Raw genomic sequence first — 25,684 nt, forward strand, 5'->3', positions numbered from 1 at the left:
AACCAACCTAGATGCCCTTCAATAGACGAATGGATAAAAAAAATGTGGCATTTATACACAATGGAGTATTACTCTGCATTAAAAAATGACAAAATCATAGAATTTACAGGGAAATGGATGGCATTAGAGCAGATTATGCTAAGTGAAGCTAGCCAATCCCTAAAAAACAAATGCCAAATGTCTTCTTTGATATAAGGAAAGTAACTAAGAACAGAGTAGGGACGAAGAACAGGAGAAGAAGATTAACATTTAACAGGGATGAGAGGTGGGAGGGAAAGGGAGAGAGAAGGTAAATTGCACGGTAATGGAAGGAGACCCTCAGGGTTATACAGTGGAGGGGGTAGAGAGAGAGGAGGGGAGGGGAGGGGAGAGGTGGGGAGGGGGGAGGGTGGATGATGGGAAAGGCAGCGGAGCACAACAGACACTAGTATGGCAATTTGTAAATCAATGGATGTGTAACTGATGTGAATCTGCAATCTGTGTATGGGGTGAAGGTGGGAGTTCATAACCCACTAGAATCAAAGTGTGGAATATGATATGTCAAGAAATTTGTAATGTTTTGAACAACCCACAATAAAAAATTAAAAAAAAAAATAAAATAAAATAAAGTATAGGGCTGAGGATATAGCTCAGTTGGTAGAGTGCTTGCTTTACATGCACAAGGCCCTGGGTTCAATTCCCAGCACCACAAAACAAACAAAAAAATAAAGTATAAAGTAGCCCACTGTTTCAGGGGCATTAGAGGGATAGGGAGAAGGATGAATGGGGGAGGGGTGGGATTATAATGTCTTTCAAACATTAGTAAACACAGGTGTTTATAGTACATATGCTTTGGTTAAAGGGGTACTTGTATAAAACTTTCTATAACAATGTTATAGCACATTTTTTTCCAGGTTGATATCTAGTTTCCTTTAAATATAATAAGTAATCATTGCATATTATGCGTTACATACCATAAGTTTCTTAAATTAAAAAAATTACAATTTTTCTTATTAAAAAAAGTATAACAGTGAAAAAAAAAAAAAAAAAAAAAAAAGCCATATTTATATAAATACTATACTATATGTTTAAGACATATAATGATGGTCATTAAGACTTTTATATCACTGTTCATGGGGGAAAACAGTAATTCTTATTATAAAAGGGAACTTATGTTTCCTTAGAAAAAGAAAAAAACTAAAAAAAAGGAATTGAGCAGAAAATGCAAAATATACTCAATACTTTTCATGAAAATTTAGAAAAAAGAACACTCAAAAAAGAAAATAAAAGGGAAGTTTTTTTTTGTTTTTTTTTTTTTTTTAGTAAGACAAATATTCATAATATGACTGGTAAAATTGGCCTCAGGATTTTGTAGTATTTATCTGTCCTGTGATCTCAGTTCATATATTACATATATATATTTCCCATTCCTTTTATATCTATGGTATAATTAAATGATGATTCTCTGTTTTAACTTTAAGCTGATGGTGGCAGCAGTCTAAATAATTGCATTTGTTTTGGTTTGAAGAAGTTAAAAGACACACATTCATACCATACTTGTTTAGCTTGTATACTAACGTTTTTGAAGATTATACCTACAGAAAATTCTTCTAAATGTGGGGATGCTTCATATTGTAACTCTTAATATTCAGATATTAATGAAGAAAGCACCCAGTGTAAACTACATAAATAGACTGTTTTCCTGTCTTTGTTATTTACCATCTATATAAAGGTCTCAGTATAGTATAGTATTTATTTATTTACTTACTTACTTATTTATTTCTTCAGTGCTGGGGATCGAACCTAGGTAAGGCCTTGTGCATGCTGGGCAAGCACCTTCCCACTGAGGTATACCTCTAGTTCAGAACATAATTTAAAGACAAATATGAGGCGGCTAGGGAATTTTAAATAAAATATTTATTTTTAAGTTAAAAAAAACAGGGTTTACTAGTTTCAGCCTAAAAGTATTTGAATAATTCTTACTTCTATAACAAATTCATATTTATTATATACATATTTTTCTATACAGCTCCAAAATCTTCATCATAATTATGACTAATATTGTATAGGACTTAGTTTGGGCCATGATGAAATATCTGGTAATGGGCTTAGTCTCCTTCTATAAAACATAAAACTGGATAAAATATATGAAGCAACTTTTTTCAGGCATTGGACTGCATCAGACAATACTATGATCCGTAAGATAGGAGAAACACAAAAGGTGAGTCCCCCCAGTTAAGCAGACATTCTGTTTGGGGAGACAATTCTAGACTGGTATAAATAGGTGAAGTCCCCCAAGAAGAGAGTAGTTGTTTTACTGAATGATAGTTTCATGAGCTAAAAAGGCAGAGATCAGGGCTCAGAGTGGCTGAGGTAGTAAGGGTTTGTGTAGCAGAATACTGAGAGAGTAGTAGATTCAGAGGAGGCCCCTAAGCCAAAAGAGAATTTCCCCAGAGTTTTTAGCTATTGCTAGCTGCTCATCCACAAGGTGAGGCTCCAGAAAACCTATGGGAGTGGGGGCGAAGAAAATCACTGGAGATAGGAAGTACTGTGCTTCTCTGGACTTCCAGCTAAGTTAGAATGGAGAGACCTCTCTGAACACCTCAGGTATTCAGTTAAAACCCCAGAAATCCCTGCCACAGGATTAGGAACCATTATAGACTCAGGGACATCAAAATATCCCATTCTAACAACCTAAAATCAACACAACCCCAAACAAATCAGTCAGTAAATTAGCCATTTACCAGGAAAAAAATCAAACAATACAAAACAAAAACTCAACATCTTTAAAGGAAGACAACATAATCTTAGACTCTGTACAAGATATTATCAATAATATTAATCATACAATAAAAATATTAATAATAATAATATTAATCATAGCTATCAGATCTTCCTGAAAGACTGATGGTGGTATTAACAAATTGATTTTTAAATATTGCATAATAAAACGTGTCAATATTTGGAAGATCTACACAAAACAGAGCCAGTCTTTTCCAAATTACCCATGCATGATGCTACATAGGTAAAGAATCCACCCAAAGTGCAAGGTGCACCAAGGGATTATAATGTAGCAGAATATGAAAAGCTCATTCTTATGGTTTTATATTAGAAATTACAACAAAGAAACTGCCACTACTGATATTTAATGTAATATCAAAAAATTTTTCCACAATTAACTGAAAATGGTTGTTAAAAACTCCTTTACAAGTACATATCTATGTAAGGCCAAATTTCCTTCATGTAATTCAACATAAACATGTTACAAAAATTGGATGCAGAAGCAATTATGAGAAGCCAGCATCATCCATTGAGCCAGACATTATAGAGACTTACGGACATTTAAAATAATGCCACTCTTTGCACTACATTTTTGGGAACATAAAGATATTTTCATTAAAATGTCATTTATATTAATACATAATAGTTTTATTTTTATCTTGAAAATAATAAATATTTTTAATGTCTCAATTTTAATTTCTAATATGGAAAATATCAACAGACCTAATCCATATAAATAAAAGACCTTTGGGATCCTTAGTGATTTAAGAGTATAAAGGGGTCCTGAGGCAAAGATATTTGAAACTATAGTCCTAGAATAACCCCTAAAAAATAATGCAAAGATACATAGTCAAAAAGCCAGTAGAAAAAATAGAACAGAGTAAAAGAAAAAAAAGTATTCAATTTATCCAAAAGAAGACAGGAAAAAAGGGAACATAAGGAAAAGATGAGACTGAAAAAAAAAAGATACCTAAATAAAGTTCTATGAATTTACAACATTGTCAGGATAGGGCTGGATATTATCTATTTCCTTTCCCTTCTCTTCCTTTTCCCTTCCCTTCTCTTTCCTCCTTCCTTCTTTCTTTCCTCTTTTCCTGACTCCCTCCCTCCCTTTCTTTTCTGGTGTTAATTTAATAGATCTAAAAGGTTACTTCATAGTTTTAATTTTTATTGCTTTTATTACTGAGTGTTTCCCCCTATATTCACACATACTTCCTCCTGGTTGAACTTTATATCTACATCCATGGCACACTTATCCATAGAGCAAAAGGTTTTAATGTTTTTCTAAGAATATAACAAACACTTTCTTAGCCTTGATGTATGGCAATGGAAAAAATCATTTAAATTTTATGTCTCTCTCTGTTTTTGTATTAGTCAAATAAGAGTAATAGTTCTCAAAACAGTGTTCAAGTTAAGCTTAAGTACTCTGGGGTTATAATTATCCGATTTCATCAAATCTACAATGGCATAATTTTCTGAACTATTAAGGAAAAAAAAGCCATTTCCAAGTACAATTTTAAGATGTCATCAATTACAAGAAGTGTCATGATTTCAGAGATGTTAATTGGTGAGAAATTGTGAATCTCAGAATGGATAAAATATAGCTATTATAGGCCTATCAGCTAATAACTGAACTAGCTCCAGTTAAACCTTCTTTTCCTCTATTTATTCTAATGTATATTTTGACTCTGGCTACCTACTTTTTTCTTTGGCAATAATGAATATTTCAGTTGACTGTTGCTGTTAGCAATAAGTTTCTTACTTAGGAAGGAGAAGACATAAATACTGAAAATAATGCCTTCTCACTTCTACATACAATGCAATGGGTGTCACAGCTGCTGGGACCAATGTCCACTTCCCTCATTAAATATTTATTGGGAACCTATAATATATATCAGGCACCGAGCTGTCAATTGGGGACACAAAGATGAAGAAGACTTGGTAGAATTCAAAATTTTTGAGGAATTGTAATCTATACTAAAGAATACACACTTTATCATCAGTTAGATAACAAGACAGGGATTGGATGAGTAAAAGGGGCACTTTTTTTGGTTCTTTTTTAGTTATACATGACAGTAGAATTCATTCTGCTATAATTATACAAGCATGAAATGTATCTTATTCTAATTAAGACCCCATTCTTATGGATGTATGCTCTACCACTGAGCTACAACCCCAGCCCAGAATGGTTTTCACTATGGTGTATTCATATATGTACATAGGAAAATTATTTCAGATTCATTCCACTGTCTTTCCTTTTCCAATCCCACTTCCCTTCATTCCCCTTTGTCTAATCTACTGAATACCTATACCTCCCCTCACCCTCCTTATTGTGGGTTAGCTTCCACATATTAGCGAAAATATTTGACCTTTGACTTTTTGGGACTGGCTTATTTCACTTAGTGTGATAGTCTTCAGATCCAACCGTTTACTTGCAAATGTCATAAAGTTACTCTTCTTTGTGGCTGAGTAATATTCCATTGTGTGTGTGTGTGTGTGTGTGTGTGTTTATATCACATTTTCTTTATCCATTCATCTCTTGAAGGAAGTCATTCTTTTTCTTTTAATTAAACTTTAAACAATACCGATGCATTTAAAATAGTCTTTCATCTCTACTTTATTATTATTCCTATCCATGAGATAAGCACTGTTTTCAGGATAATGTGGACTTTTTCAGAATTTTTCTGTGTATTTAAAAACAGAAATATATTGGGGCTGGGATTGTGGCTCAGCGGTAGATCGCTCGTCTAGCAAGTGTGAAGCCCTGGGTTTGATCCTTAGCACCACATAAAAATAAAATAAATACAATAAAGATATTGTGTCCAGTTACAACTAAAAAATAAATATTTTTTTTAAAAAATAATAAAAACAAAGATATATAAATATTTGTAGCACAGAAATTCATTTAAAAAATGAGGTTATACTAGAGATACCTCTTCTAAACTTGCTCTTTTTATTTAATGATGCATTGTAACTATCTCCTTGTATCAGTATACAAAGATCTCTTATTTTTACTAACTGCTACATTATTTTCCAATGTATGGCTATAACCATACTTTATATGATTACAGCTTTTGAGGTATAACTGAAATATACTAAAATGCACATATTTAAGTTGTATAACTTGATAAGTTTTGATATATGTAAACTCTGGTAAAATCATCACTACAGTGAAGATAACAAACATATGCACCAAACTTCAAGTTTCCTGGAGAGCTGGGGATGTAGCTCAGCGGGAGAGCACTTGTCCAGTATGTGTGAAGCCCTGGATTCAATCCCCAGTACTGCAAAAAAAAAAAAAAAAAAAAAAAAGATTCCTTGTGCCCTTGGTAATTCCTCCCTTCTACTTCTTTCCTTCTCAGCAGTCCTCCATTCCACCTTCTGTCTGTAAAGAATGATTTACATTGTTTTTTTTTTTTTTAGAGAGGGAGAGAGAGAGAATTCTTAATATTTATTTATTTATTTTTTTAGTTATCGGCGGACACAACATCTTTGTTTTGTATGTGGTGCTGAGGATCGAACCCGGGCCGCATGCATGCCAGGCAAGTGCGCTACCGCTTGAGCCACATCCCCAGCTCTGCATTTTCTTTTTTAATAATTTTTTTGTAGTTTAGATAGATACAATACCTTTATTTTATTTATTTATCTTTATGTGGCGTTGAGGATCAAACCAGGAAAAAAAATATTGATACATGCTACAACATGCCAGGCAAGCGCTCTACCACTGAGCTACAACCCCAGCTCAGAACGATTTGCATTTTCTAGAACAATACAAGAAAACATAGTATGTATAACAGTCCCACCTTACCTATGGAGGGTATAGTCTAAGGCCCCACAGTGGATGCCTCCAATGGTGGGTAGTACCTAACCCTAGATATACTATGGGTATTTTCTTCTATATGCACACATATAATAAAATTTAATTGATAAATTAGGCACAATAGGAGATTAACAACAACTAATAATAAAACAGAATAACAAACAATATACTGTGTTTAAAACTTATGAATTGTTAATTTCTGAAATTTTCCATTTAATATTTTAATTTTAATATTTAAATTTTCCATTTAATATTTTGGACCAGGGCTGGGGATGTAACTCAATGGTAGAGCCTAGCCTGTGTGAAGGACACACACAACACACACACACACACACACACACACACGGATGACAGTTAACCTTGGGTAACTGAAATTGTGGATAGGAGGAGACTACTATACTCTTTATTCCTAGCTTTGTTTACTCAGCATAATCATTTGAAATTCATTCATCTTTTTGTGTCTATTAATAGTAGGTATATGATTAACTTTTAAAGAAACTGCCAAGCTGCACTGGGGATGTAGCTCAATGGCAGGGTACAAGGCCTGAGTTCAGCACTCAGACGAAAGAAGGAAGGAAGGAAGGAAGGAAGGAAGGAAGGAAGGAAGGAAGGAAGGAAGGAAAGAAGAAACTTCTAAGCTGTATTCCAAAGTGGTTATACCATTTTTATATTCTCACTAACAATTTTATACACTAACAATGTATAAAATTCCATTTCCTCCACATTCTCACTCACACTGGTATGCTCAGTATTTTGAATTTTATCTATTCCAATTAGTGTGAAGTGGTATATCACTGTGACTTTAATTTGCATTTCTCTAATGACTAATGATGTTGAGCATTTTTTCATGTGCTTATTTACCATCTGTGTAACTTCTTTGGTGAACTGTCTGTTAAAATCTTTTTTTCATTTTTATTGGGTTGTTTTGTTATTACTGAATTTTTTTTAGGGGGGGAGTACTAAGAGCTTTGCACAAGCTGGGCTATTGCTCTGCCACTGAGCTATGTCCCAGATCCTTATTATTGACTTATGAGAGGTTTTTTTTTTTTTTTGTACCAGGGATTGAACCCAAGGGCTCTTAACCACGGAGCATCATCCCCAGCCCTTTTTTGTATTTTTTTAGAGACAAGGTCTCACTGAGTTGCTTAGGGTCTTGCTAAGTTGCTGAGGCTGGCTTTGAGCTTGCAATCTTCCTCTCAGCCTCCTGAACCACTGAGATTACAGGTGTGTGCCATTGTGCCCAAAGATTTTTGAGAGTTTTTTAAAATATATTCTGACTGAATCTTTTATCAGCAATGAAAAGGAAAAAAAATATTGATACATGCTATAACATGAATAAACCTCAAAATAATTATTCTGAGTAAAAGAGGCTAGGCAAAAAGAGAACATATTATATGATTCCCTTTATAAAGACTATTAGAAAAATGCAAACTAATACACAAGGCACTATATTCCATAACGCACTATATGTTCCTCTCCCTCCTTTCTTCTGTCTTTTCTCTTGTTTTACAGGTAAATTTCCCTCAACATTCTACTTTTTTTTCTTTCTTTCTTTCTTTCTTTCTTTTTTTTTTTTTTTTTGGTACTGGGAATTGAACTCAGGAGCATTCAACCACTGAGCCACATCCCCAGCCCTATTTTGTATTTTATTTAGAGACAGGGTCTCACTGAGTTGCTTAGTGCCTCGCTAAGTTGCTGAAGCTGGCTTTGAACTCATGATCCTCCTGCCTCAGCCTCTTGAGCCTCTGGGACTACAGGCGTGCACCATGGCACCTGGCATGACATTCTACTTTTTCCAGATAACTTTTTATTTGTCCCTATAAGCTCTATTTCAAAGACTGGGCATTATGTATTTTATCCATGTTTTTGTAGCCTAATGGGGGATGGGGGTTACTGATGGACTTTGCTGAGTAATAGGTAGCCTTTATGAGAGTCTGAATCTGCATTTTACCTTGTTTTGCCAAATGATTCTTTATTGGAATATTTTTCTTTGTAATTCTTCACTAGCTGGACATTCTACTGCACCACTGTTAATGCCACTTATAAAGTCATGAAGGCAGCAGCATTCAACACTGCAGCCCAAGACCGGGCAGTCTCTAGAACCTCTTTAATGGTTTCAGGGAGCTCTCTGGCTAAAAATTAATGACATATCTAGCAGGCAATACTATCAAACTCGTTAGAAGTGATATTTCCATTGTGCTTAATGTTTTTTGTTTTTTTTTTCCCTTTGTGTTTCTGAGTGGTTTGTGGAGGGTTTTGATGATCAGGGAAGAGGCAGATACCACCTTAATCTGGGTTGGCCTGTCCCCTTAATGGCAGTTTTACTGTAGTCCTTAAATACTTCAAGTCACCAGATGACTTGGTGATATCTTTTTTTTTTTTAAACAAGGGGTTTGAGATGGAGAACCAGGGCAGATGAGGCACCAGCTTCCCACAGGTGCACCTAGGTATTCCACTTTAATCTCTAGGATTAAACTTGAAAGGCCCAGCAAATGCAGCTAAGGTCAATTGTGCCTGGATGCATGATAACTGCAGAAAGTTGCACCTTGGCCTTCTGAGAGCCAAAAAGCTGAGTCTGCTTTTTCTTTTTCACGTCTTTCTTTTTTTCCTTCTTTTTTCTAAGGATGATTAAGTCCTGTGCTAAGCTTCATTTACCTAGTTAGGATGTGTCCTATTCCTAAATAAGTTTGTCTTGGGCTTCAGATAGTTCTCTCAATTCAACATGGAGCCCCAGAAAATAAGGAATGCTCTAGTTTTCCCTGCTTTGCTGAGACTTCAAATTCTGTGATGATAGGTAAGAGTATTTATTTCCAAGAGTTCATTTTCACCTTTTGCCACAGCTGCCTAATGAGTTTTAGGAAGGAGTCTCATAATTTACCTGCTGACCTTCTTTCTCTAGTTACTACTTCTGATGGATGCAGATGGGGTTAGGAACCACATAAGAATCTATAATTTCTTTCCTTGGTGACTAGTTTTCCATGTGTATGGTCTTTTTCACTGGGTTGCTGTTGGCATTGTTTTGCTTGCTTTTACTAATTCTTTTCATTTTGTTGGAGGAGGAATATTCTGATTTTCAGTTCATCCCATCTTCTTTACCTGGAAGGCTCTGGCTTATTTTTTAAATAGATCAGAGCAGTGATTATTTTTTAGTCTTTTCTTGCATACTCCACACATCCTAGCCCAGGGCTGGGCACCTATCAATATTCAGAAAATGCTGGAGATAAAGGATATCACTACATGTTCCATAATAGCTAACTTTAAGTATCCTGAACAACAGTGCTAATTAATTTTCCTAAATACTTTCATCATATCACTCATCTAGTTTCAAAACATTAAACCCAACTTCCAACTGAGCAGGTCTATTTGCTTGCTTTACAATATACCTCATGTATTTATTCTCAAATCCAGATGTTCATGCAACCACTTGAACAGCAATAACAAAAAAATGATTTACTCTTTAAGTATTCCTCATTCTTCAAGGCTCAGGTTAAATTCTACCTGCTCTTTCATTTCCATCTTAGGAATCTCCTATTTTGAATTCCTAGGGTCTTTGCTGTCTTTATCATTTATTATGATCCTGCATATTGCTCTATGTTGTTTATTTATTCATAAGTATATATCTCAGTTCTTCATCTAATAATAATATGAATTATGACTTTTAGTAAGCACTTACTATTATGACAACTTTACATGTATTATCTCCTTTATACTCACACCAGGAAGGAACTTGCTCGTTCATATAGATGGACGGGGATAGATACAGGATTCAAATTCAGGTATTTTGGATTTAAAGTCCATGTTTAGCCACTGTATTCATTTTCAGTCTAATTGTAAACTTCCAGTAGACAGGAACTAGATCTTATATTTCTCTATATAGATTCATTTACTCAAACATATTTATTGTGTGCTAATATTATGGAGAATATAGCTAAGAAATAAATGCAAGCTAAGCTCTTCTCTATATAATCATACAGTCAAATAATTAAGAAAAAACATAAATAAAGAACACATTAGAAAATAGTAATCATAATAAGATAACTAATTATTATATAGTATGTTGCTTATTTACAATGTAAAGATACTTTATGTTAAATGTGATCATTTTAAACCTAATAACATGCTATGATGTAGATACTACTATTATTATCCCATCTTAGAAAAAGGAAACTAAGTCACAGAGGGATTAAGTATCTTCCCAGAATTAGGTTAACTTTGGGAATGTAATTAATACCACAGAATTGTTCATTTTATGTTATGAGAATTTCACTTCACTGAATTATAAAAAAAGAAAAGAGAGAGAGAGAGACAGAGAGAGAGAGAGAGAGAGAGAGAGAGAGAGAGAGAGAGAGAGAGAGATATTAAGTAGCTTCCCAAGGCTGGGTAACCATTAAGTCTGTAATGTCAACATTTGTACTCTACTGCCTCTCAAAATAAATGTGATGATGGAGGAAGTCAAAGAAAATATTTACGATGTATGAAATAGGGCAAGAGCAGTCAGATGATCATACAATGATTATATAAGGAAAATTATGTAATATTAAAGAATTCTTAGAATCTGAACCTTATTGAGATCAGAAAAACATCCTATTATTTAAATGGCTTATACAACAGAAATAATGTTGCAACATCCAAGTCTTACCTTGGGTCTACAGACAATGGCTTAGCTCAGTGTTTTTTAAACTAAAGGTTATAACCTTTCCATGAGTCATGAAATCAACTTAGTCTACCCAATACTTAAAAAGAGAATGAAATGGAAACACAGTAACATAGAACAAATGGGAACCCAGGTACACATCTCACATGGTAAAAACTGTACAGGCAACTTCTGTCCCTATTTTATGAATGTGTAATGAAGTATGTCTCTAAGTACTGGTTCATGAAGTAAGCTGTATTTTTTTTTTAACTAAGGATCATCCCACAGGCTTAGCTACTTTAGTCATAAGATAAACACAAATGCTTGTTGCTTCCTTACAAATTTCAGGGATATCTTGAAAAGTTCCCACACAATTAAACTAGAAATAATGTGGAATGGGGAATGATTTTCCCAAGTAACAGTGTAAGCTGCTTAATAAAGATAGACCTTTGGGTCATGTCTCAAAAGCATTTTGAATATCATTTCTGGTCAGTATTTCCCCAGTAATGATTTAAATACAGTAAGTGTAATTAAAAGAGTAAAGATAGAATGTAAAATAAATAGTCCAGCTGTTTCTAGCTGCTATGGAAAAAAAGCTTGACAATGGCTCAAAACCTTAAACATAGAATTACCATGTGACCCCCACAATTCTAGACCTAAGTATACACCTCCTCAAATTGAAAGCAGGGATCCAAACTTGTATACATGTGTTGATAGTACTATTCACAAGATCCAAAAGGTGGAAACTGCATAAATGTTCTTTAAAAGTTGAATGAATAAGACAATTGTGGTATATATAAATAATGAAACATTGTTTGGCCTTAAAAAAAATAAAGAATATGCTACAAGGTAGAGGAAGCTCCAATATATTATGCAATGTGAAAAAAGCCAGACAAAAAGGTCACATATTGTATGATTCCATTATACAGAATAGTCAAATCTACAAAGATAGAACATAGATTAGTGGTTGCCAAAAGCTGGGAGTAAGGGGGTGGGAATAAGTGCTTTATGGACAAGGGGTTTCACTTTGGAATTACGGGAATGTTTGGGAACTAGATAGAGGCGCTGGTTGTATAAAGTTGTGAATGTAACTAACACCATGGAATTGTTCACTCTAAAATGGTTAATTTTATGTTATGTGAATTTCACTTCACTAAATTATTTAAAATCAAGACTATAGGCTGACAAATATAGTGATACAAATATCTAAAATCTGGAAGATAAATTTGTCTCAGAATATTAGAAGCTGAATAAAATGGAATATTTTTGTTAAGAAAAAGTTTTAAAAGGATCATAGAAAGAGTAATTCATCCATACAAAGTAGAGGCTAGAGGAAAAAACGAACTACATATAATTCAGAGCAACATCTGTAAGAGAAAATTGACATGTACTTTCACAGAAACAGTCCGTAAAAAGTCAAATTCAGCAAGAGTGGAAATGTTATTCTTAAATATGAAGAAAAAAAAAACAAGGAAGAAAATGAAAACTTTTAGACAGAACTTTGGACTTGAAGGAAGGAGAAAACAAACAAATATATATAACAAATCTTCATGCAAAAAAATATAGGAGGTGGAAATAAGGATGTGTGGGGAGATGAAGTGAAGCTGCTACTTCCTTTTCTCTTGAAGGAAATAATTTTTACTGTTGTTATTATAGTATATATCTATTGGAGGAGGGGGTTACTAGTGGTATCCCAGTGCAGGCTGGATAACCCCTTGGAGAGCAAGCTATGGAGAAGGATGGCTGTCTGGACTAGTTTGAGGTTTTCAAACTGTGAGAGCAGAGCTCTGAAGGTCTTCCAGGCTGGTAGAGTAATGGAATGTGGGAAAGGAAAAAAGTGGAGCTGCTTATGTCCCAGGCCTCCATGTGCTTCATTCAGAACAGGTTGATTTTTACCTTTTTTTTTTTTTTTTTTTTTTTTTTAATTTTTTATTGTTGGCTGTTCAAAACATTACATAGTTCTTGATATATCCTATTTCACAATTTGATTCAAGTGGGTTATGAGCTCCCATTTTTACCCCATATACAGATTGCAGAATCACATCAGTTACACATCCATTGATTTACATATTGCCATACTAGTGTCTGTTGTATTCTGCTGCCTTTCCTATCCTCTACTATCCCCCCTCCCCTCCCCTCCCCTCCCCTCCCCTCTTCTCTCTCTGCTCCCTCTACTGACATTCGTTTGTCCCCCTTATATTATTTTTCCCCTTCCCCTCACTTCCTCTTGTATGTACTTTTGTATAACTCTGAGGGTCTCCTTCCATTTCCATGCATTTTCCCTTCTCTCTCCCTTTCCCTCCCACCTCTCATCCCTGTTTAATGTTAATCTTCTTCTCCTGCTCTTCGACCCTACTCTGTTCTTAGTTACTCTCCTTATATCAAAGAAGACATTTGGCATTTGTTTTTTAGGGATTGGCTAGCTTCACTTAGCATAATCTGCTCTAATGCCATCCATTTCCCTGTAAATTCTATGATTTTGTCATTTTTTAATGCAGAGTAATACTCCATTGTGTATAAATGCCACATTTTTTTTATCCATTCATCCATTGAAGGGCATCTAGGTTGGTTCCACAGTCTAGCTATTGTGAATTGTGCTGCTATGAACATAGATGTAGCAGTGTCCCTGTAGCATGCTCTTTTTAGGTCTTTAGGGAATAGACCAGAAGGGGAATAGCTGGGTCAAATGGTGGCTCCATTCCCAGCTTTCCAAGAAATCTCCATACTGCTTTCCAAATTGGCTGCACCAATTTGCAGTCCCACCAGCAATGTACAAGTGTACCCTTTTCCCCACATCCTCGCCAGCACTTGTTGTTGTTTGACTTCATAATGGCTGCCAATCTAACTGGAGTGAGATGGTATCTTAGGGTGGTTTTGATTTGCATTTCTCTGACTGCTAGAGATGGTGAGCATTTTTTCATGTACTTGTTGATTGATTGTATGTCCTCCTCTGAGAAGTGTCTGTTCAGGTCCTTGGCCCATTTGTTGATTGGGTTGTTTGTTCTCTTATTGTCTAATTTTTTGAGTTCTTTGTATACTCTGGATATTAGGGCTCTATCTGAAGTGTGAGGAGTAAAGATTTGTTCCCAGGATGTAGGCTCTCTATTTACCTCTCTTATTGTTTCTTTTGCTGAGAAAAAACTTTTTAGTTTGAGTAAGTCCCATTTGTTGATTCTAGTTATTAACTTTTGTGCTATGGGTGTCCTATTGAGGAATTTGGAGCCCGACCCCACAGTATGTAGATCGTAGCCAACTTTTTCTTCTATCAGACGGCGTGTCTCTGATTTGATATCAAGCTCCTTGATCCATTTTGAATTAACTTTTGTGCATGGCGAGAGAAAGGGATTCAGTTTCATTTTGTTGCATATGGATTTCCAGTTTTCCCAGCACCATTTGTTGAAGATGCTATCCTTCCTCCATTGCATGCTTTTAGCCCCTTTATCAAATATAAGGTAGTTGTAGTTTTGTGGATTGGTTTCTGTGTCCTCTATTCTGTACCATTGGTCCACCCGCCTGTTTTGGTACCAGTACCATGCTGTTTTTGTTACTATTGCTCTGTAGTATAGTTTGAAGTCTGGTATCGCTATACCGCCTGATTCACCCTTCCTGCTTAGCATTGTTTTTGCTATTCTGGGTCTTTTGTTTTTCCATATGAATTTCATGATTGCTTTCTCTATTTCTACAAGAAATGCCGTTGGGATTTTGATTGGCATTGCATTAAACCTGTAGAGAACTTTTGGTAATATCGCCATTTTGATGATGTTAGTTCTGCCTATCCATGAACAGGGTATATTTTTCCATCTTCTAAGATCTTCTTCTATTTCTCTCTTTAGGGTTCTGTAGTTTTCATTGTATAAGTCTTTCACCTCTTTTGTTAGGTTGATTCCCAAGTATTTTATTTTTTTTGAAGATATTGTGAATGGAGTGGTTGTCCTCATTTCCATTTCAGAGGATTTGTCGCTGATATACAGGAATGCCTTTGATTTATGCGTGTTGATTTTATATCCTGCCACTTTGCTGAATTCATTTATTAGCTCTAATAGTTTCTTTGTAGACCCTTTTGGGTCTGCTAGGTATAGAATCATGTCATCTGCAAATAGTGATAATTTAAGTTCTTCTTTTCCTATTTTGATGCCTTTAATTTCTTTCGTCTGTCTAATTGCTCTGGCCAGTGTTTCGAGAACTATGTTGAACAGAAGTGGAGAGAGAGGGCATCCCTGTCTTGTTCCAGATTTTAGAGGGAATGCCTTCAATTTTTCTCCATTCAGAATGATGCTAGCCTGAGGCTTAGCATAGATTGCTTTTACAATATTGAGGTATGTTCCTGTTATCCCTAGTTTTTCTAGAGTTTTGAACATAAAGGGATGCTGTACTTTGTCAAATGCTTTTTCCGCATCTATCGAGATGATCATATGATTCTTATTTTTAAGTCTATTGATGTGGTGAATAACATTTATTGATTTCCGTATATTGAACCAGCCTTGCATCCCAGGGATGAATCCTACTTGATCATGGTGCACAATTTTTTTGATAAGTTTTTGTATCCGAGTGGCCAGAATTTTATTGAGGATTTTTGCATCTAGGTTCATTAGAGATATTGGTCTGTAGTTTTCTTTCTTTGAAGTGTCTTTGTCTGGTTTAGGTATCAGGGTGATGTTGGCCTCGTAGAATGAATTTGGAAGTTCTCCCTCTTTTTCTATTTCCCGAAGTAGCTTGAAAAGTATTGGTATTAGTTCCTCTTTAAAGGTTTTGTAAAACTCTGCTGTATACCCATCTGGTCCTGGGCTTTTCTTAGTTGGTAGTCTTTTGATGGTTTCTTCTATTTCCTCAATTGATATTGGTCTGTTTAGGTTGTCTATATCCTCCTGACTCAATCTGGGCAGATCATATGACTTAAGAAATTTATCTATGCCTTCACTATCTTCTAATTTATTGGAGTATAAGGATTCAAAATAATTTTTGATTATCTTCTGTATTTCTGAAGTGTCTGTTGTGATATTGCCTCTTTCATCCCGTATGTTAGTAATTTGAGTTCTCTCTCTTCTTCTCTTCGCTAGCATGGCTAAGGGTCTGTCGATTTTGTTTATTTTTTCAAAGAACCAACTTTTAGTTTTGTCAATTTTTTCAATTGTTTCTTTTGTTTCGATTTCATTAATTTCAGCTCTGATTTTAATTATTTCTTGCCTTCTACTTCTTTTGCTGTTGTTTTGCTCTTCTTTTTCTAGGATTTTGAGATGAAGTATGAGATCATTTATTTGTTGGTTTTTTCTTTTTTTAAGGAATGAACTCCAAGCAATGAATTTTCCTCTTAGAACTGCTTTCAATGTGTCCCATAGATTCCGATATGTTGTGTCTGTGTTTTCATTAATCTCTAAGAATTTTTTAATTTCTTCCTTGATGTCTTCTATAACCCATTGATCATTCAGTAACCTATTGTTCATTCTCCAAGTGATGTATTCTTTTCCCTTCCTTCTTTTATCGTTGATTTTCAGTTCCATTCCATTATGATCAGATAGGATGCATGGTATTATCTCTACTCCTTTATATTGTCTAAGAGTTTCCCTGTGACATAATATATGATCTATTTTTGAGAAGGATCCATGTGCTGCTGAGAAAAAAGTGTAACTGCTTGATGTTGGGTGGTATACTCTATATATGTCAATTAAGTCTAGGTTATTAATTGTGTTATTGAGTTCTATAGTTTCCTTATTCAACTTTTGTTTGGAAGATCTGTCCAGTGGTGATAGAGGTGTGTTGAAGTCTCCCATGATTATTGTATGGTGGTCTATTAGACTCTTGAACTTGAGAAGAGTTTGTTTGATGAACATAGCTGCACCATTGTTTGGGGCATATATATTTATGATTGTTATGTCTTGTTGGTGTATGGTTCCCTTGAGCAGTATGTAGTATCCCTCTTTATCCCTTTTGATTAACTTTGGCTTGAAATCTATTTTATTTGATATGAGTATGGATACTCCTGCTTGTTTCCGAAGTCCATATGAGTGATATGATTTTTCCCAACCTTTCACCTTCAGCCTATGTATGTCTTTTCCTATCAAATGCGTCTCCTGTAGGCAGCATATTGTTGGGTCTTGTTTTGTGACCCATTCTACTAGCCTGTGTCTCTTGATTGGTGAGTTTAAGCCATTAACATTTAGGGTTATTATTGAGATATGGGTTGTTCTTCCAGCCATATTTGTTTATTTATGTTACTAAACATGGTTTGTTTTCCTCTTTGATTATTTTCCCCCCTTTAGTGTCCTACCTCCCACTGTTGGTTTTCATTGTTATTTTCCATTTCCTCTTCCTGTAATGTTTTGCCAAGGATGTTTTGAAGAGATGGTTTTCTAGCTGCAAATTCTTTTAACTTTTGTTTATCGTGGAAGGTTTTAATTTCATCTTCCATCCTGAAGCTTAATTTCGCTGGAAACACAATTCTTGGTTGGAACCCATTTTCTTTCAGTGTTTGAAATATGTTATTCCAGGATCTTCTAGCTTTCAGAGTCTGTGTTGAAAGATCAGCTGTTATCCTGATTGGCTTACCCCTAAATGTGATCTGCTTCCTTTCTCTTGTAGCTTTTAAAATTCTCTCCTTATTCTGTATGTTGGGCATCTTCATTATAATGTGTCTAGGTGTGGGTCTCTTATGATTTTGCACATTCGGCGTCCTGTAGGCTTCTAGGATTTGGGGTTCTGTCTCATTCTTCAAGTCTGGGAAGTTTTCTCGTATTATTTCATTGAATAGATTGCTCAATCCTTTGGTTTGAAACTCTGTCCCTTCCTGTATCCCAATGACTCTTAAATTTGGTCTCTTGATGTTATCCCATATTTCTTGGATGTTCTGCTCATGGTTTCTTAACAGTCTTGCTGAGCTGTCTATGTTCTTTTCAAGTTGAAATACTTTATCTTCATTGTCTGATGTTCTGTCTTCTAAGTGTTCTACTCTGCTGGTAGTATTCTCAATTGAGTTTTTAAGTTGGCTTATTGCTTCCTGCATTTCTAGGATTTCTGTTTGTTTGTTTTTTATAACCTCTATTTCCCTGTGTAGTTGATCTTTTGCTTCTTGGATTTGTTTATGTAATTCATTGTTGAAGTGATCTTTCATTGTCTGATTTTGCTGTCTGATGTCTTCCTTGAGACTCCAGATCATCTGAAGCATGTATATCCTGAATTCTTTATCTGACATTCCATCTGCTGCAGCTATTACCTCTTCTAATGTTGAGTTGACCTGCATTGCTTGTGGTCCTTTCTTTCCTTGTCTCTTCATACTGTTTGCGTTCCTTTCTACTTAGTGAAACTGTTGTGTTATTGAATTTTCCCCCTATATATTTATATTGGTCTTGTATAGTTGCAAAGTCTCCCTCGCAGGCGCGGGCGGCGGCTCTGTCCCACTGCGGGCCGCTAGGCTTGTTCTGTGGGTGGTCACAGTTCTGTCTACTTTGCAGGTGCAGGCAGCGGCACTGCCCCTCTGCAGGCCTCTGGGGCTGTACTGCCAGTGGGTCGCAGGTCCGCCTACCTTGCAGGTGCGGGGGGAGGGGGGCGGCTCTACCCTTCCTCAGGCCACTGGGCCTGTTCTGTCTCTCGGTTGCAGGTCTGGCCTGTTCTGATGGTGGTCACAGTTCCACCTACCTGGCAGGCGCGGGGGGTGGGGGGCGGCTCTGCCCCCCAGCAGGCCCCTGGGCCTGCTCTGTGCGTGGTCACAGTTCCCTCTACCTTGCCGGTGCAGGGGGAGGGGGCGGCTCTGCCTCCCAGCAGGCCGCTGCTCCTCTTCTGCCAGTGGGTCGCAGGCCCGCCTACCTTGCAGGAGTGATTGGAAGCTCTGTCCTGCCGCGGGCCACTCGGCCTTTTCTGTCGGTGGTCACAGTTCCACCTACCTGGCAGGCGCGGGGGGTGGGGGGTGGCTCTGCCCCTCAGCAGGCCGCTGGGCCTGCTCTGTGCGTGGTCACAGTTCCCTCTACCTTGCCGGTGCAGGGGGAGGGGGCGGCTCTGCCTCTCAGCAGGCCGCTGCTCCTCTTCTGCCAGTGGGTCGCAGGCCCGCCTACCTTGCAGGAGTGATTGGAAGCTCTGTCCCGCCGCGGGCCACTGGGCCTTTTCTGTCGGTGGTCACCTGGCAGGGGCGGGGGGTGGTGGGTGGCTCTGCCCCTCAGCAGGCCGCTGGGCCTGCTCTGTGCGTGGTCACAGTTCCTTCTACCTTGCAGGTGCAGGGGGAGGGGGCGGCTCTGCCTCTCAGCAGGTCGCTGCTCCTCTTCTGCAGGTGGGTCGCAGGCCCGCCTACCTTGCAGGAGTGATTGGAAGCTCTGTCCCGCCGCGGGCCACTGGGCCTTTTCTGTCCGTGGTCACAGTTCCCCTACCTGGCAGGCGCGAGGGGTGGGGGGCGGCTCTGCCCCTCAGCAGGCCGCTGGGCCTGCTCTGTGCGTGGTCACAGTTCCCTCTACCTTGCCGGTGCAGGGGGAGGGGGCGGCTCTGCCTCTCAGCAGGTCGCTGCTCCTCTTCTGCCGGTGGGTCGCAGGCCCGCCTACCTTGCAGGAGTGATTGGAAGCTCTGTCCTGCCGCGGGCCACTCGGCCTTTTCTGTCGGTGGTCACAGTTCCACTACCTGGCAGGCGCGGGGGTGGGGGGTGGCTCTGCCCCTCAGCAGGCCGCTGGGCCTGCTCTGTGCGTGGTCACAGTTCCCTCTACCTTGCCGGTGCAGGGGGAGGGGGCGGCTCTGCCTCTCAGCAGGCCGCTGCTCCTCTTCTGCAGGTGGGTCGCAGGCCTGCCTACCTTGCAGGAGTGATTGGAAGCTCTGTCCCACCGTGGGCCACTGGGCCTTTTCTGTCGGTGGTCACCTGGCAGGGGCGTGGGGTGGGGGGTGGCTCTGCCCCTCAGCAGGCCGCTGGGCCTGCTCTGTCCATGATCACAGTTCCCCTACCTGGCAGGCGCGAGGGGTGGGGGGCGGCTCTGCCCCTCAGCAGGCCGCTGGGCCTGCTCTGTGCGTGGTCACAGTTCCCTCTACCTTGCCGGCGCAGGGGGAGGGGGCGGCTCTGCCTCTCAGCAGGTCGCTGCTCCTCCTCTGCCGGTGGGTCGCAGGCCCGCCTACCTTGCAGGAGTGATTGGAAGCTCTGCCCTGCCGCGGGCCACTGGGCCTTTTCTGTCCGTGGTCACAGTTCCCCTACCTGGCAGGCGCGAGGGGTGGGGGGCGGCTCTGCCCCTCAGCAGGCCGCTGGGCCTGCTCTGTGCATGGTCACAGTTCCCTCTACCTTCTGATTTTTACCTTTTAAATATTGAGATGTCATATAAAAACTTCACTAGAAAAAAGTTCTCCTGCTAAAGAAAAGTCTGAGCCAGGCACAGTGGTGCATCCCAGTTACTCAGGCTGAAACAGGAGGATCACAAGTTTGAGGCCAATCTGGGCCACTTGGTAAAACCATGTATCAAAATAAAAATAAAAAGGGGTGAGGATGTAGCTCAGTGAGTGGCCCTGGGTTCAATCCCAGCACTAAAAAGGAAAGGAAGGAAGGAAGAAAGGCAGAGAGAAAAAATCTGAAAGTCATTGGACTGGATCAAGGATTCTTAAACCTGGCTGGCTGCTCAACAATTACCAAAAGCTTTTCAAATTAAAAATCCCTAGGCCACATCTCTAGGCCTAATGCAAAGGTACTCTCCCAGGGATTCTTGTGCAGTCATCCCAAAGCTAACCCTCAGTGTTTGAGAAGCACTGGACTAATGAACCCTTGCTTTCCCAAGAGTTGATGACAAGACAGAAATTTAAATAGGTAAGCAAAAATTTCAGGCAAAAGAGCTGGAGGTAGCAGCAGATAGGAAAATAGAACATAGACAACTAAATCACTAGGGTTTAATGAAGGAGAAAAAACAAAAACAAAAACAAAACCAACCTTGTAAATGAGGATCTTGGCTGGGACTAGAAGTTCCTGTGGAGATCTCTTTGCCTGGAAAAGGGCCTATTTTTTCTCACAACCTACAGTAATTGTCCATACTGGTAATGGTAGTCAAAATGATTTAATTTACTCTTTTTAATTTCAAAAAAGTAAATTATATATGTGAGCCACATATATAATTTAAATTTCTAGTAGCCATGTTAAAAAAGTAAAGAGATAAAATGGATTTTAATAATATATTTTATTTAACTCAATGTATCCAAAATTTCATTCATTTCAATATGAAATTCGATAAAAATTGAATAATTTACCTTTTTTTAATACTAAATTTTCAAAATCTTTCAGCCCACCTTAACTCAGACAAACTACATTTTAGAGTGCTCTATAACCCATACGTGGTTAGTGGCTACCATACTGCACACTATACGACTAATTAATAAAAGATCAGTAAACTTCCTTTTTAATCTGATATTCTGTTGGAATAAAAACATTAAAAAAGTCCCCAAATCACTTTCCCAGTCTTATAGACCTGCCCCAGAGGCAGTCTGATAACAAGTTTTGTCTGGAGCTATTACATCCCACTTTGCATTTCTAGCCCAGATACTTTTTCTCCCTCTTCCCAGCAGCAGTCTCTGTATTCTGGACATTTTTTACCAGATTATCCTTTTCTCAAAGCCTATTTGAATGTTTACATCTAAATTCATCATCTTTTTTTTCCAAAATAAAAAATCAGTTAACTTCTTGATTTTCTTAGCAGTGACCTAAGTTCAAAACTTCAAATTCTTCCTTTTCCTTTATTTTGTACAAGTACCAAGTTCTATTTATTCTTCCTTCACGAGCTCTCTCACTAGCTCTCTCCTGCTTCAAGTTATCCCTGCTGATCTGTCCAGCATATTGTTACCAAATATGTATATAATCATTTCTCCTTGGTGGCTCTATAGCATCTTGTACTTCAGCTATGAATTTAGGACCATGCATAATCTTGCTCCCATCCTAACATCTGGCCTATATCATTCCAATCTTATCTTTCAATAGTCTCCTAGATGTGCTTTTTCTTTTTTTAAGCCAAACTGCCCTGTTTATTGTCTCCTAAAAATGCCTTGTACTTCCTCATCTCTGTTTTATGACTTTCTTCTCATTCAGAATGCCCTTAATCCAGCTCTACCTATCCAAATCATTAGTCAACAAATATTTCTGTGTCAGGCTTTGTGCCAGGAACAGGAGGCAGAATAAATAATCCTAATTTTAGTTCTGCTCACTCTAAGAAGCCTTCCTGACTATGCCCATACACAAGTTGTTTTACATTACTTATTTGTTCTTCATAAGGCTTATGTCCTCTATAACACTCACTGGGCCCTTATAATTTACTGTTTGGTATTGTTGATTATCAGCTTTTCCTATACATACCTATTTACCTATCTTCCCAAATAGTGTTGGATTCTCTGAAAGCAGGGACTTCCCCTGATGCTTAGGAAGCAGCAGGTGCTGTATATACAATTGGCTGATTGACAACAATTTGTAAAGATGAAGGGCCTGTGGGGTGAGAGGAGGACCCTGCCTAGGAAAGAGCCTCCCACCCAGTCTCTACCCAGTAATACACTGGCAAGTCAGGATCAGAGGTAAGGAGGGAGGGCTGGCTTAAAGCACTAGGGAAGTTCCACTTTTCCAATTTCATTAGAAAAGCAATTTAGAACTAGAAACACATTAAGTCAGGACTGGTTACCCTTGCTTTTCTCTACAACCTAAATAAAAACAATAGTTTTTAAAATCCTTTCTTGGTACTAAATTTAAATAATATCACTGGTGATATGTAATAAACATACATAATATCAGACCTAAAAAAGAGAACTCACCACATATTGTGCTCAAAAACTTTGGATGGGTCAGTTAAAATTCTTGATCCCAGAGGGGCCACTGGGTGGGAACCACTGTGGCATCTGTGTGGCACCTTTCTTAGTCTTAGGCAGCAAATATAATTTCTCCAAATCACATTCATCCTCAGCAGTACCTGCAAAGTCACAAATAATTAGTCAGTATGGACTAAATGGTATATTGCTTAATAGTCAAAACTGGTTCCTACAGGTTTACAACCTCAGAAAGGACGTGGAAACCAAACATTTAAAAATGAAAGATGGGTACGATAGTGCCTCTTCTGAATTATTCTCAGGCCAAAAGAAAGGAAAGTTTAGGGTGGGTAACATTGGCTGGAATTTTTCATAAACTACAGCCTCCACCAACTGTGCTTTGTAGGGTATGTGCTTACTTAATTTTTAGCATGTGGCCAAATTATACAAGCCCAAAATCTGAATTTTGCATACAAAAGACAGTTTTTTAAAAAAGATTTTACTATTTTGTTTTGGGAATTCTAGGAAATATATTTCTAGGAGATAGTTCAAGACCAAAAACCCCAAGTGTAGTGGCAAAATAAGAAAACAAGCCTTTATTAAATCTCATTCTTCATACGGAACTAATACAAAAAATTATTCAAATAAATAAATACCATATTAAGACAGGATCCTAGCAATTCTTAATATTAACAATTCTATATACATATATTTTTTGAAGAATAGTCAGTAATATGGTTGTATAATGGATTGCCCTTTATAAAATACAAGCTTTAATCCTCGCCCAAGAGAACTGCTTAGTTGATTAGCCCAAATTGATCCCTATTTTGGAAGACTAATTGAAAGAGTATGACATCTTGGGCTGGGGTTAGCTTAGTGGTACAGCGCTTGCCTACCATGTGTAAGGTACTGGGCTCGAGCCTTAGGACCACATAAAAGTAAATAAATAAATAAAGGTATTGTATCCATCTGTAACAAAAATATATATATTTTTAAAATAGCATGACATCTTTTATGTACTGGTAAATATATCACTTTAAAATCTTTATGGAAAAGTGTTTTGTTTTGTTTTTAAGGAAAATAAAGACATTATAAAGAGCGTGGCACAGTGGCACAGTGACTCTGGAGGCTGAAGTAGCAGGATGGCAAGTTTGAGGCAGGCATGGACAACTTTCCAAGACTCTGTCTCCAAAAAAAGAAAAAAAAAGCTGGAGATGTAGCTCAGTGGTATAGCACTCCTGGGTTCAATCCCCAGCAAGCAGATGATGGTATTAAGGAACTCTAGAAGAGCTTTCTTTTCCCAATAAGAATCTATTGTAATGGTGTTCAGCATTTCAACTTGTTCATCACAAGATGCAGCCTGGTGCTGTAAGCTGTCAGGTAGAAACAGATGCTGAAAGGTGTGTATACATAATATGCATTAAGGGCTATTGGAAGTGCTATTAGGCATAAAAATGCAATGTATTATACATCCTTTGCCACCTTACTGAAAATTAATGGAATTTAAGACTGGGAATTCCAAAATGAACTGCAGAAAATTAAAAAAAAAAATTTCATTGTGCTTTTAAACATAAAATTCAGGATTTTGCCTTTTGAAAAAAAAAAAAAAAAAAGGAGGGGGTAAGCTTAGTCATACACACCCAAAGGACTGCAATAGTTCTGTTCACATGTGACTAACAGTGATGAGAAATGAAGCATTCAGTAGCTGGTGCAGAAGCCTGTTTCTTGTTTATTTTTCTTCTCCACTAAATGCAAGTTCTTTGGTGGAGCAAATGAAATAAAATGCTCCACCTACTATACCTTTACCCTGAAGCGCCTTTGTTCTTTTTGCTAGCCAGTGTTCTACTCACAAAACGCTGCCTACAAATTATTTTTAGATCTCTTTCTGCACTGAATATTATTCACAAAATGTTGTGTATGCTGAAGAGTAGAAACTGATTACACCTAGAAAGAGAGGCAATTCATGCTCACAAGGCTAAAATGATGTAAATGTTTCTCACCAGGAAAGTCAAATTGAAATGAAATTTTAATCCAAATAATCATGTGATACTTATCTATAGCTATATATAGAAAAAGAAAAGAGAAGAAAAAAGGTAAGAGTTTTTCCTCATTATAAACGATCAAGAACCTCTGTAGACAGTCAGAGGCTAAATAAATAGATAAATAAATAAAACCATACTGTTTATTAGGAAATTCAAGAAAATGTCAGAGAAATGTATGCCTTGCAGGCTGCTAGTTTGTAGAGAGAATCCTTTGTGGCCAGGGCCTAACATGGTAATTTCCTTGCTTAGGCAACTGTTTCTCTCATTAACCAAACATCTTTATCTACTTCATTTATCTGTAACAGTCACACACAGTATTGTGTTGCTATTTATCTTTTAAATTATACAAATATACAATAAATTTATATAATATAAAATACAACATAGATTAATACATAATAAAATCATGAAAATGCCTTCTCATCTAAATCGAAAGCTTCTGGAGGCAACACAAAGCTGCTCATGAATTAAATGTTTGAGTGATTACATAAAAATGAAACTTGTCTGACATTTAATTGGAAGGAAATTCATATTCTCACTTATAAAAAGAGTGACAGTATACAGGCAATGATCATGTTATATTGACTAAAATACTCTACAAAACATGTTTTATGACATGTTAAATGTAAGGTTACCAGGTCATGGTTCCATGTTGGGATGGGAAAAGAAAGGCAGAACTAGCACCAAATAGTTTTGGTAGTAAAAGTT

At 37.5% G+C, this 25,684-nt stretch overlaps 1 protein-coding gene across 2 annotated transcripts in view; it reads right to left on the minus strand.

The window, feature by feature from the left end:
- The window catches only part of Mettl8 (methyltransferase 8, tRNA N3-cytidine), a 94,468-nt gene that overhangs the window by 31,974 nt on the left and 36,810 nt on the right, over positions 1-25,684 (minus strand). For both annotated transcript variants that reach the window (XR_006852293.2, XM_046447549.2), the window contains exon 2: positions 22,944-23,098. Coding sequence is in view for 1 of the 2 variants with exons in the window: in XM_046447549.2 (XP_046303505.1) it covers positions 22,944-23,086 (143 nt within the window). In the remaining variant the exon portion in view is untranslated. The remainder of the gene's footprint in view (positions 1-22,943; positions 23,099-25,684) is intronic.

Source organism: Marmota monax, unplaced genomic scaffold (genome assembly GCF_021218885.2).
Source record: "Marmota monax isolate L192 unplaced genomic scaffold, Marmota_monax_Labrador192_F-V1.1 WCK01_AAM20220418_F8-fsc00007, whole genome shotgun sequence".
Taxonomy (NCBI): domain Eukaryota; kingdom Metazoa; phylum Chordata; class Mammalia; order Rodentia; family Sciuridae; genus Marmota; species Marmota monax.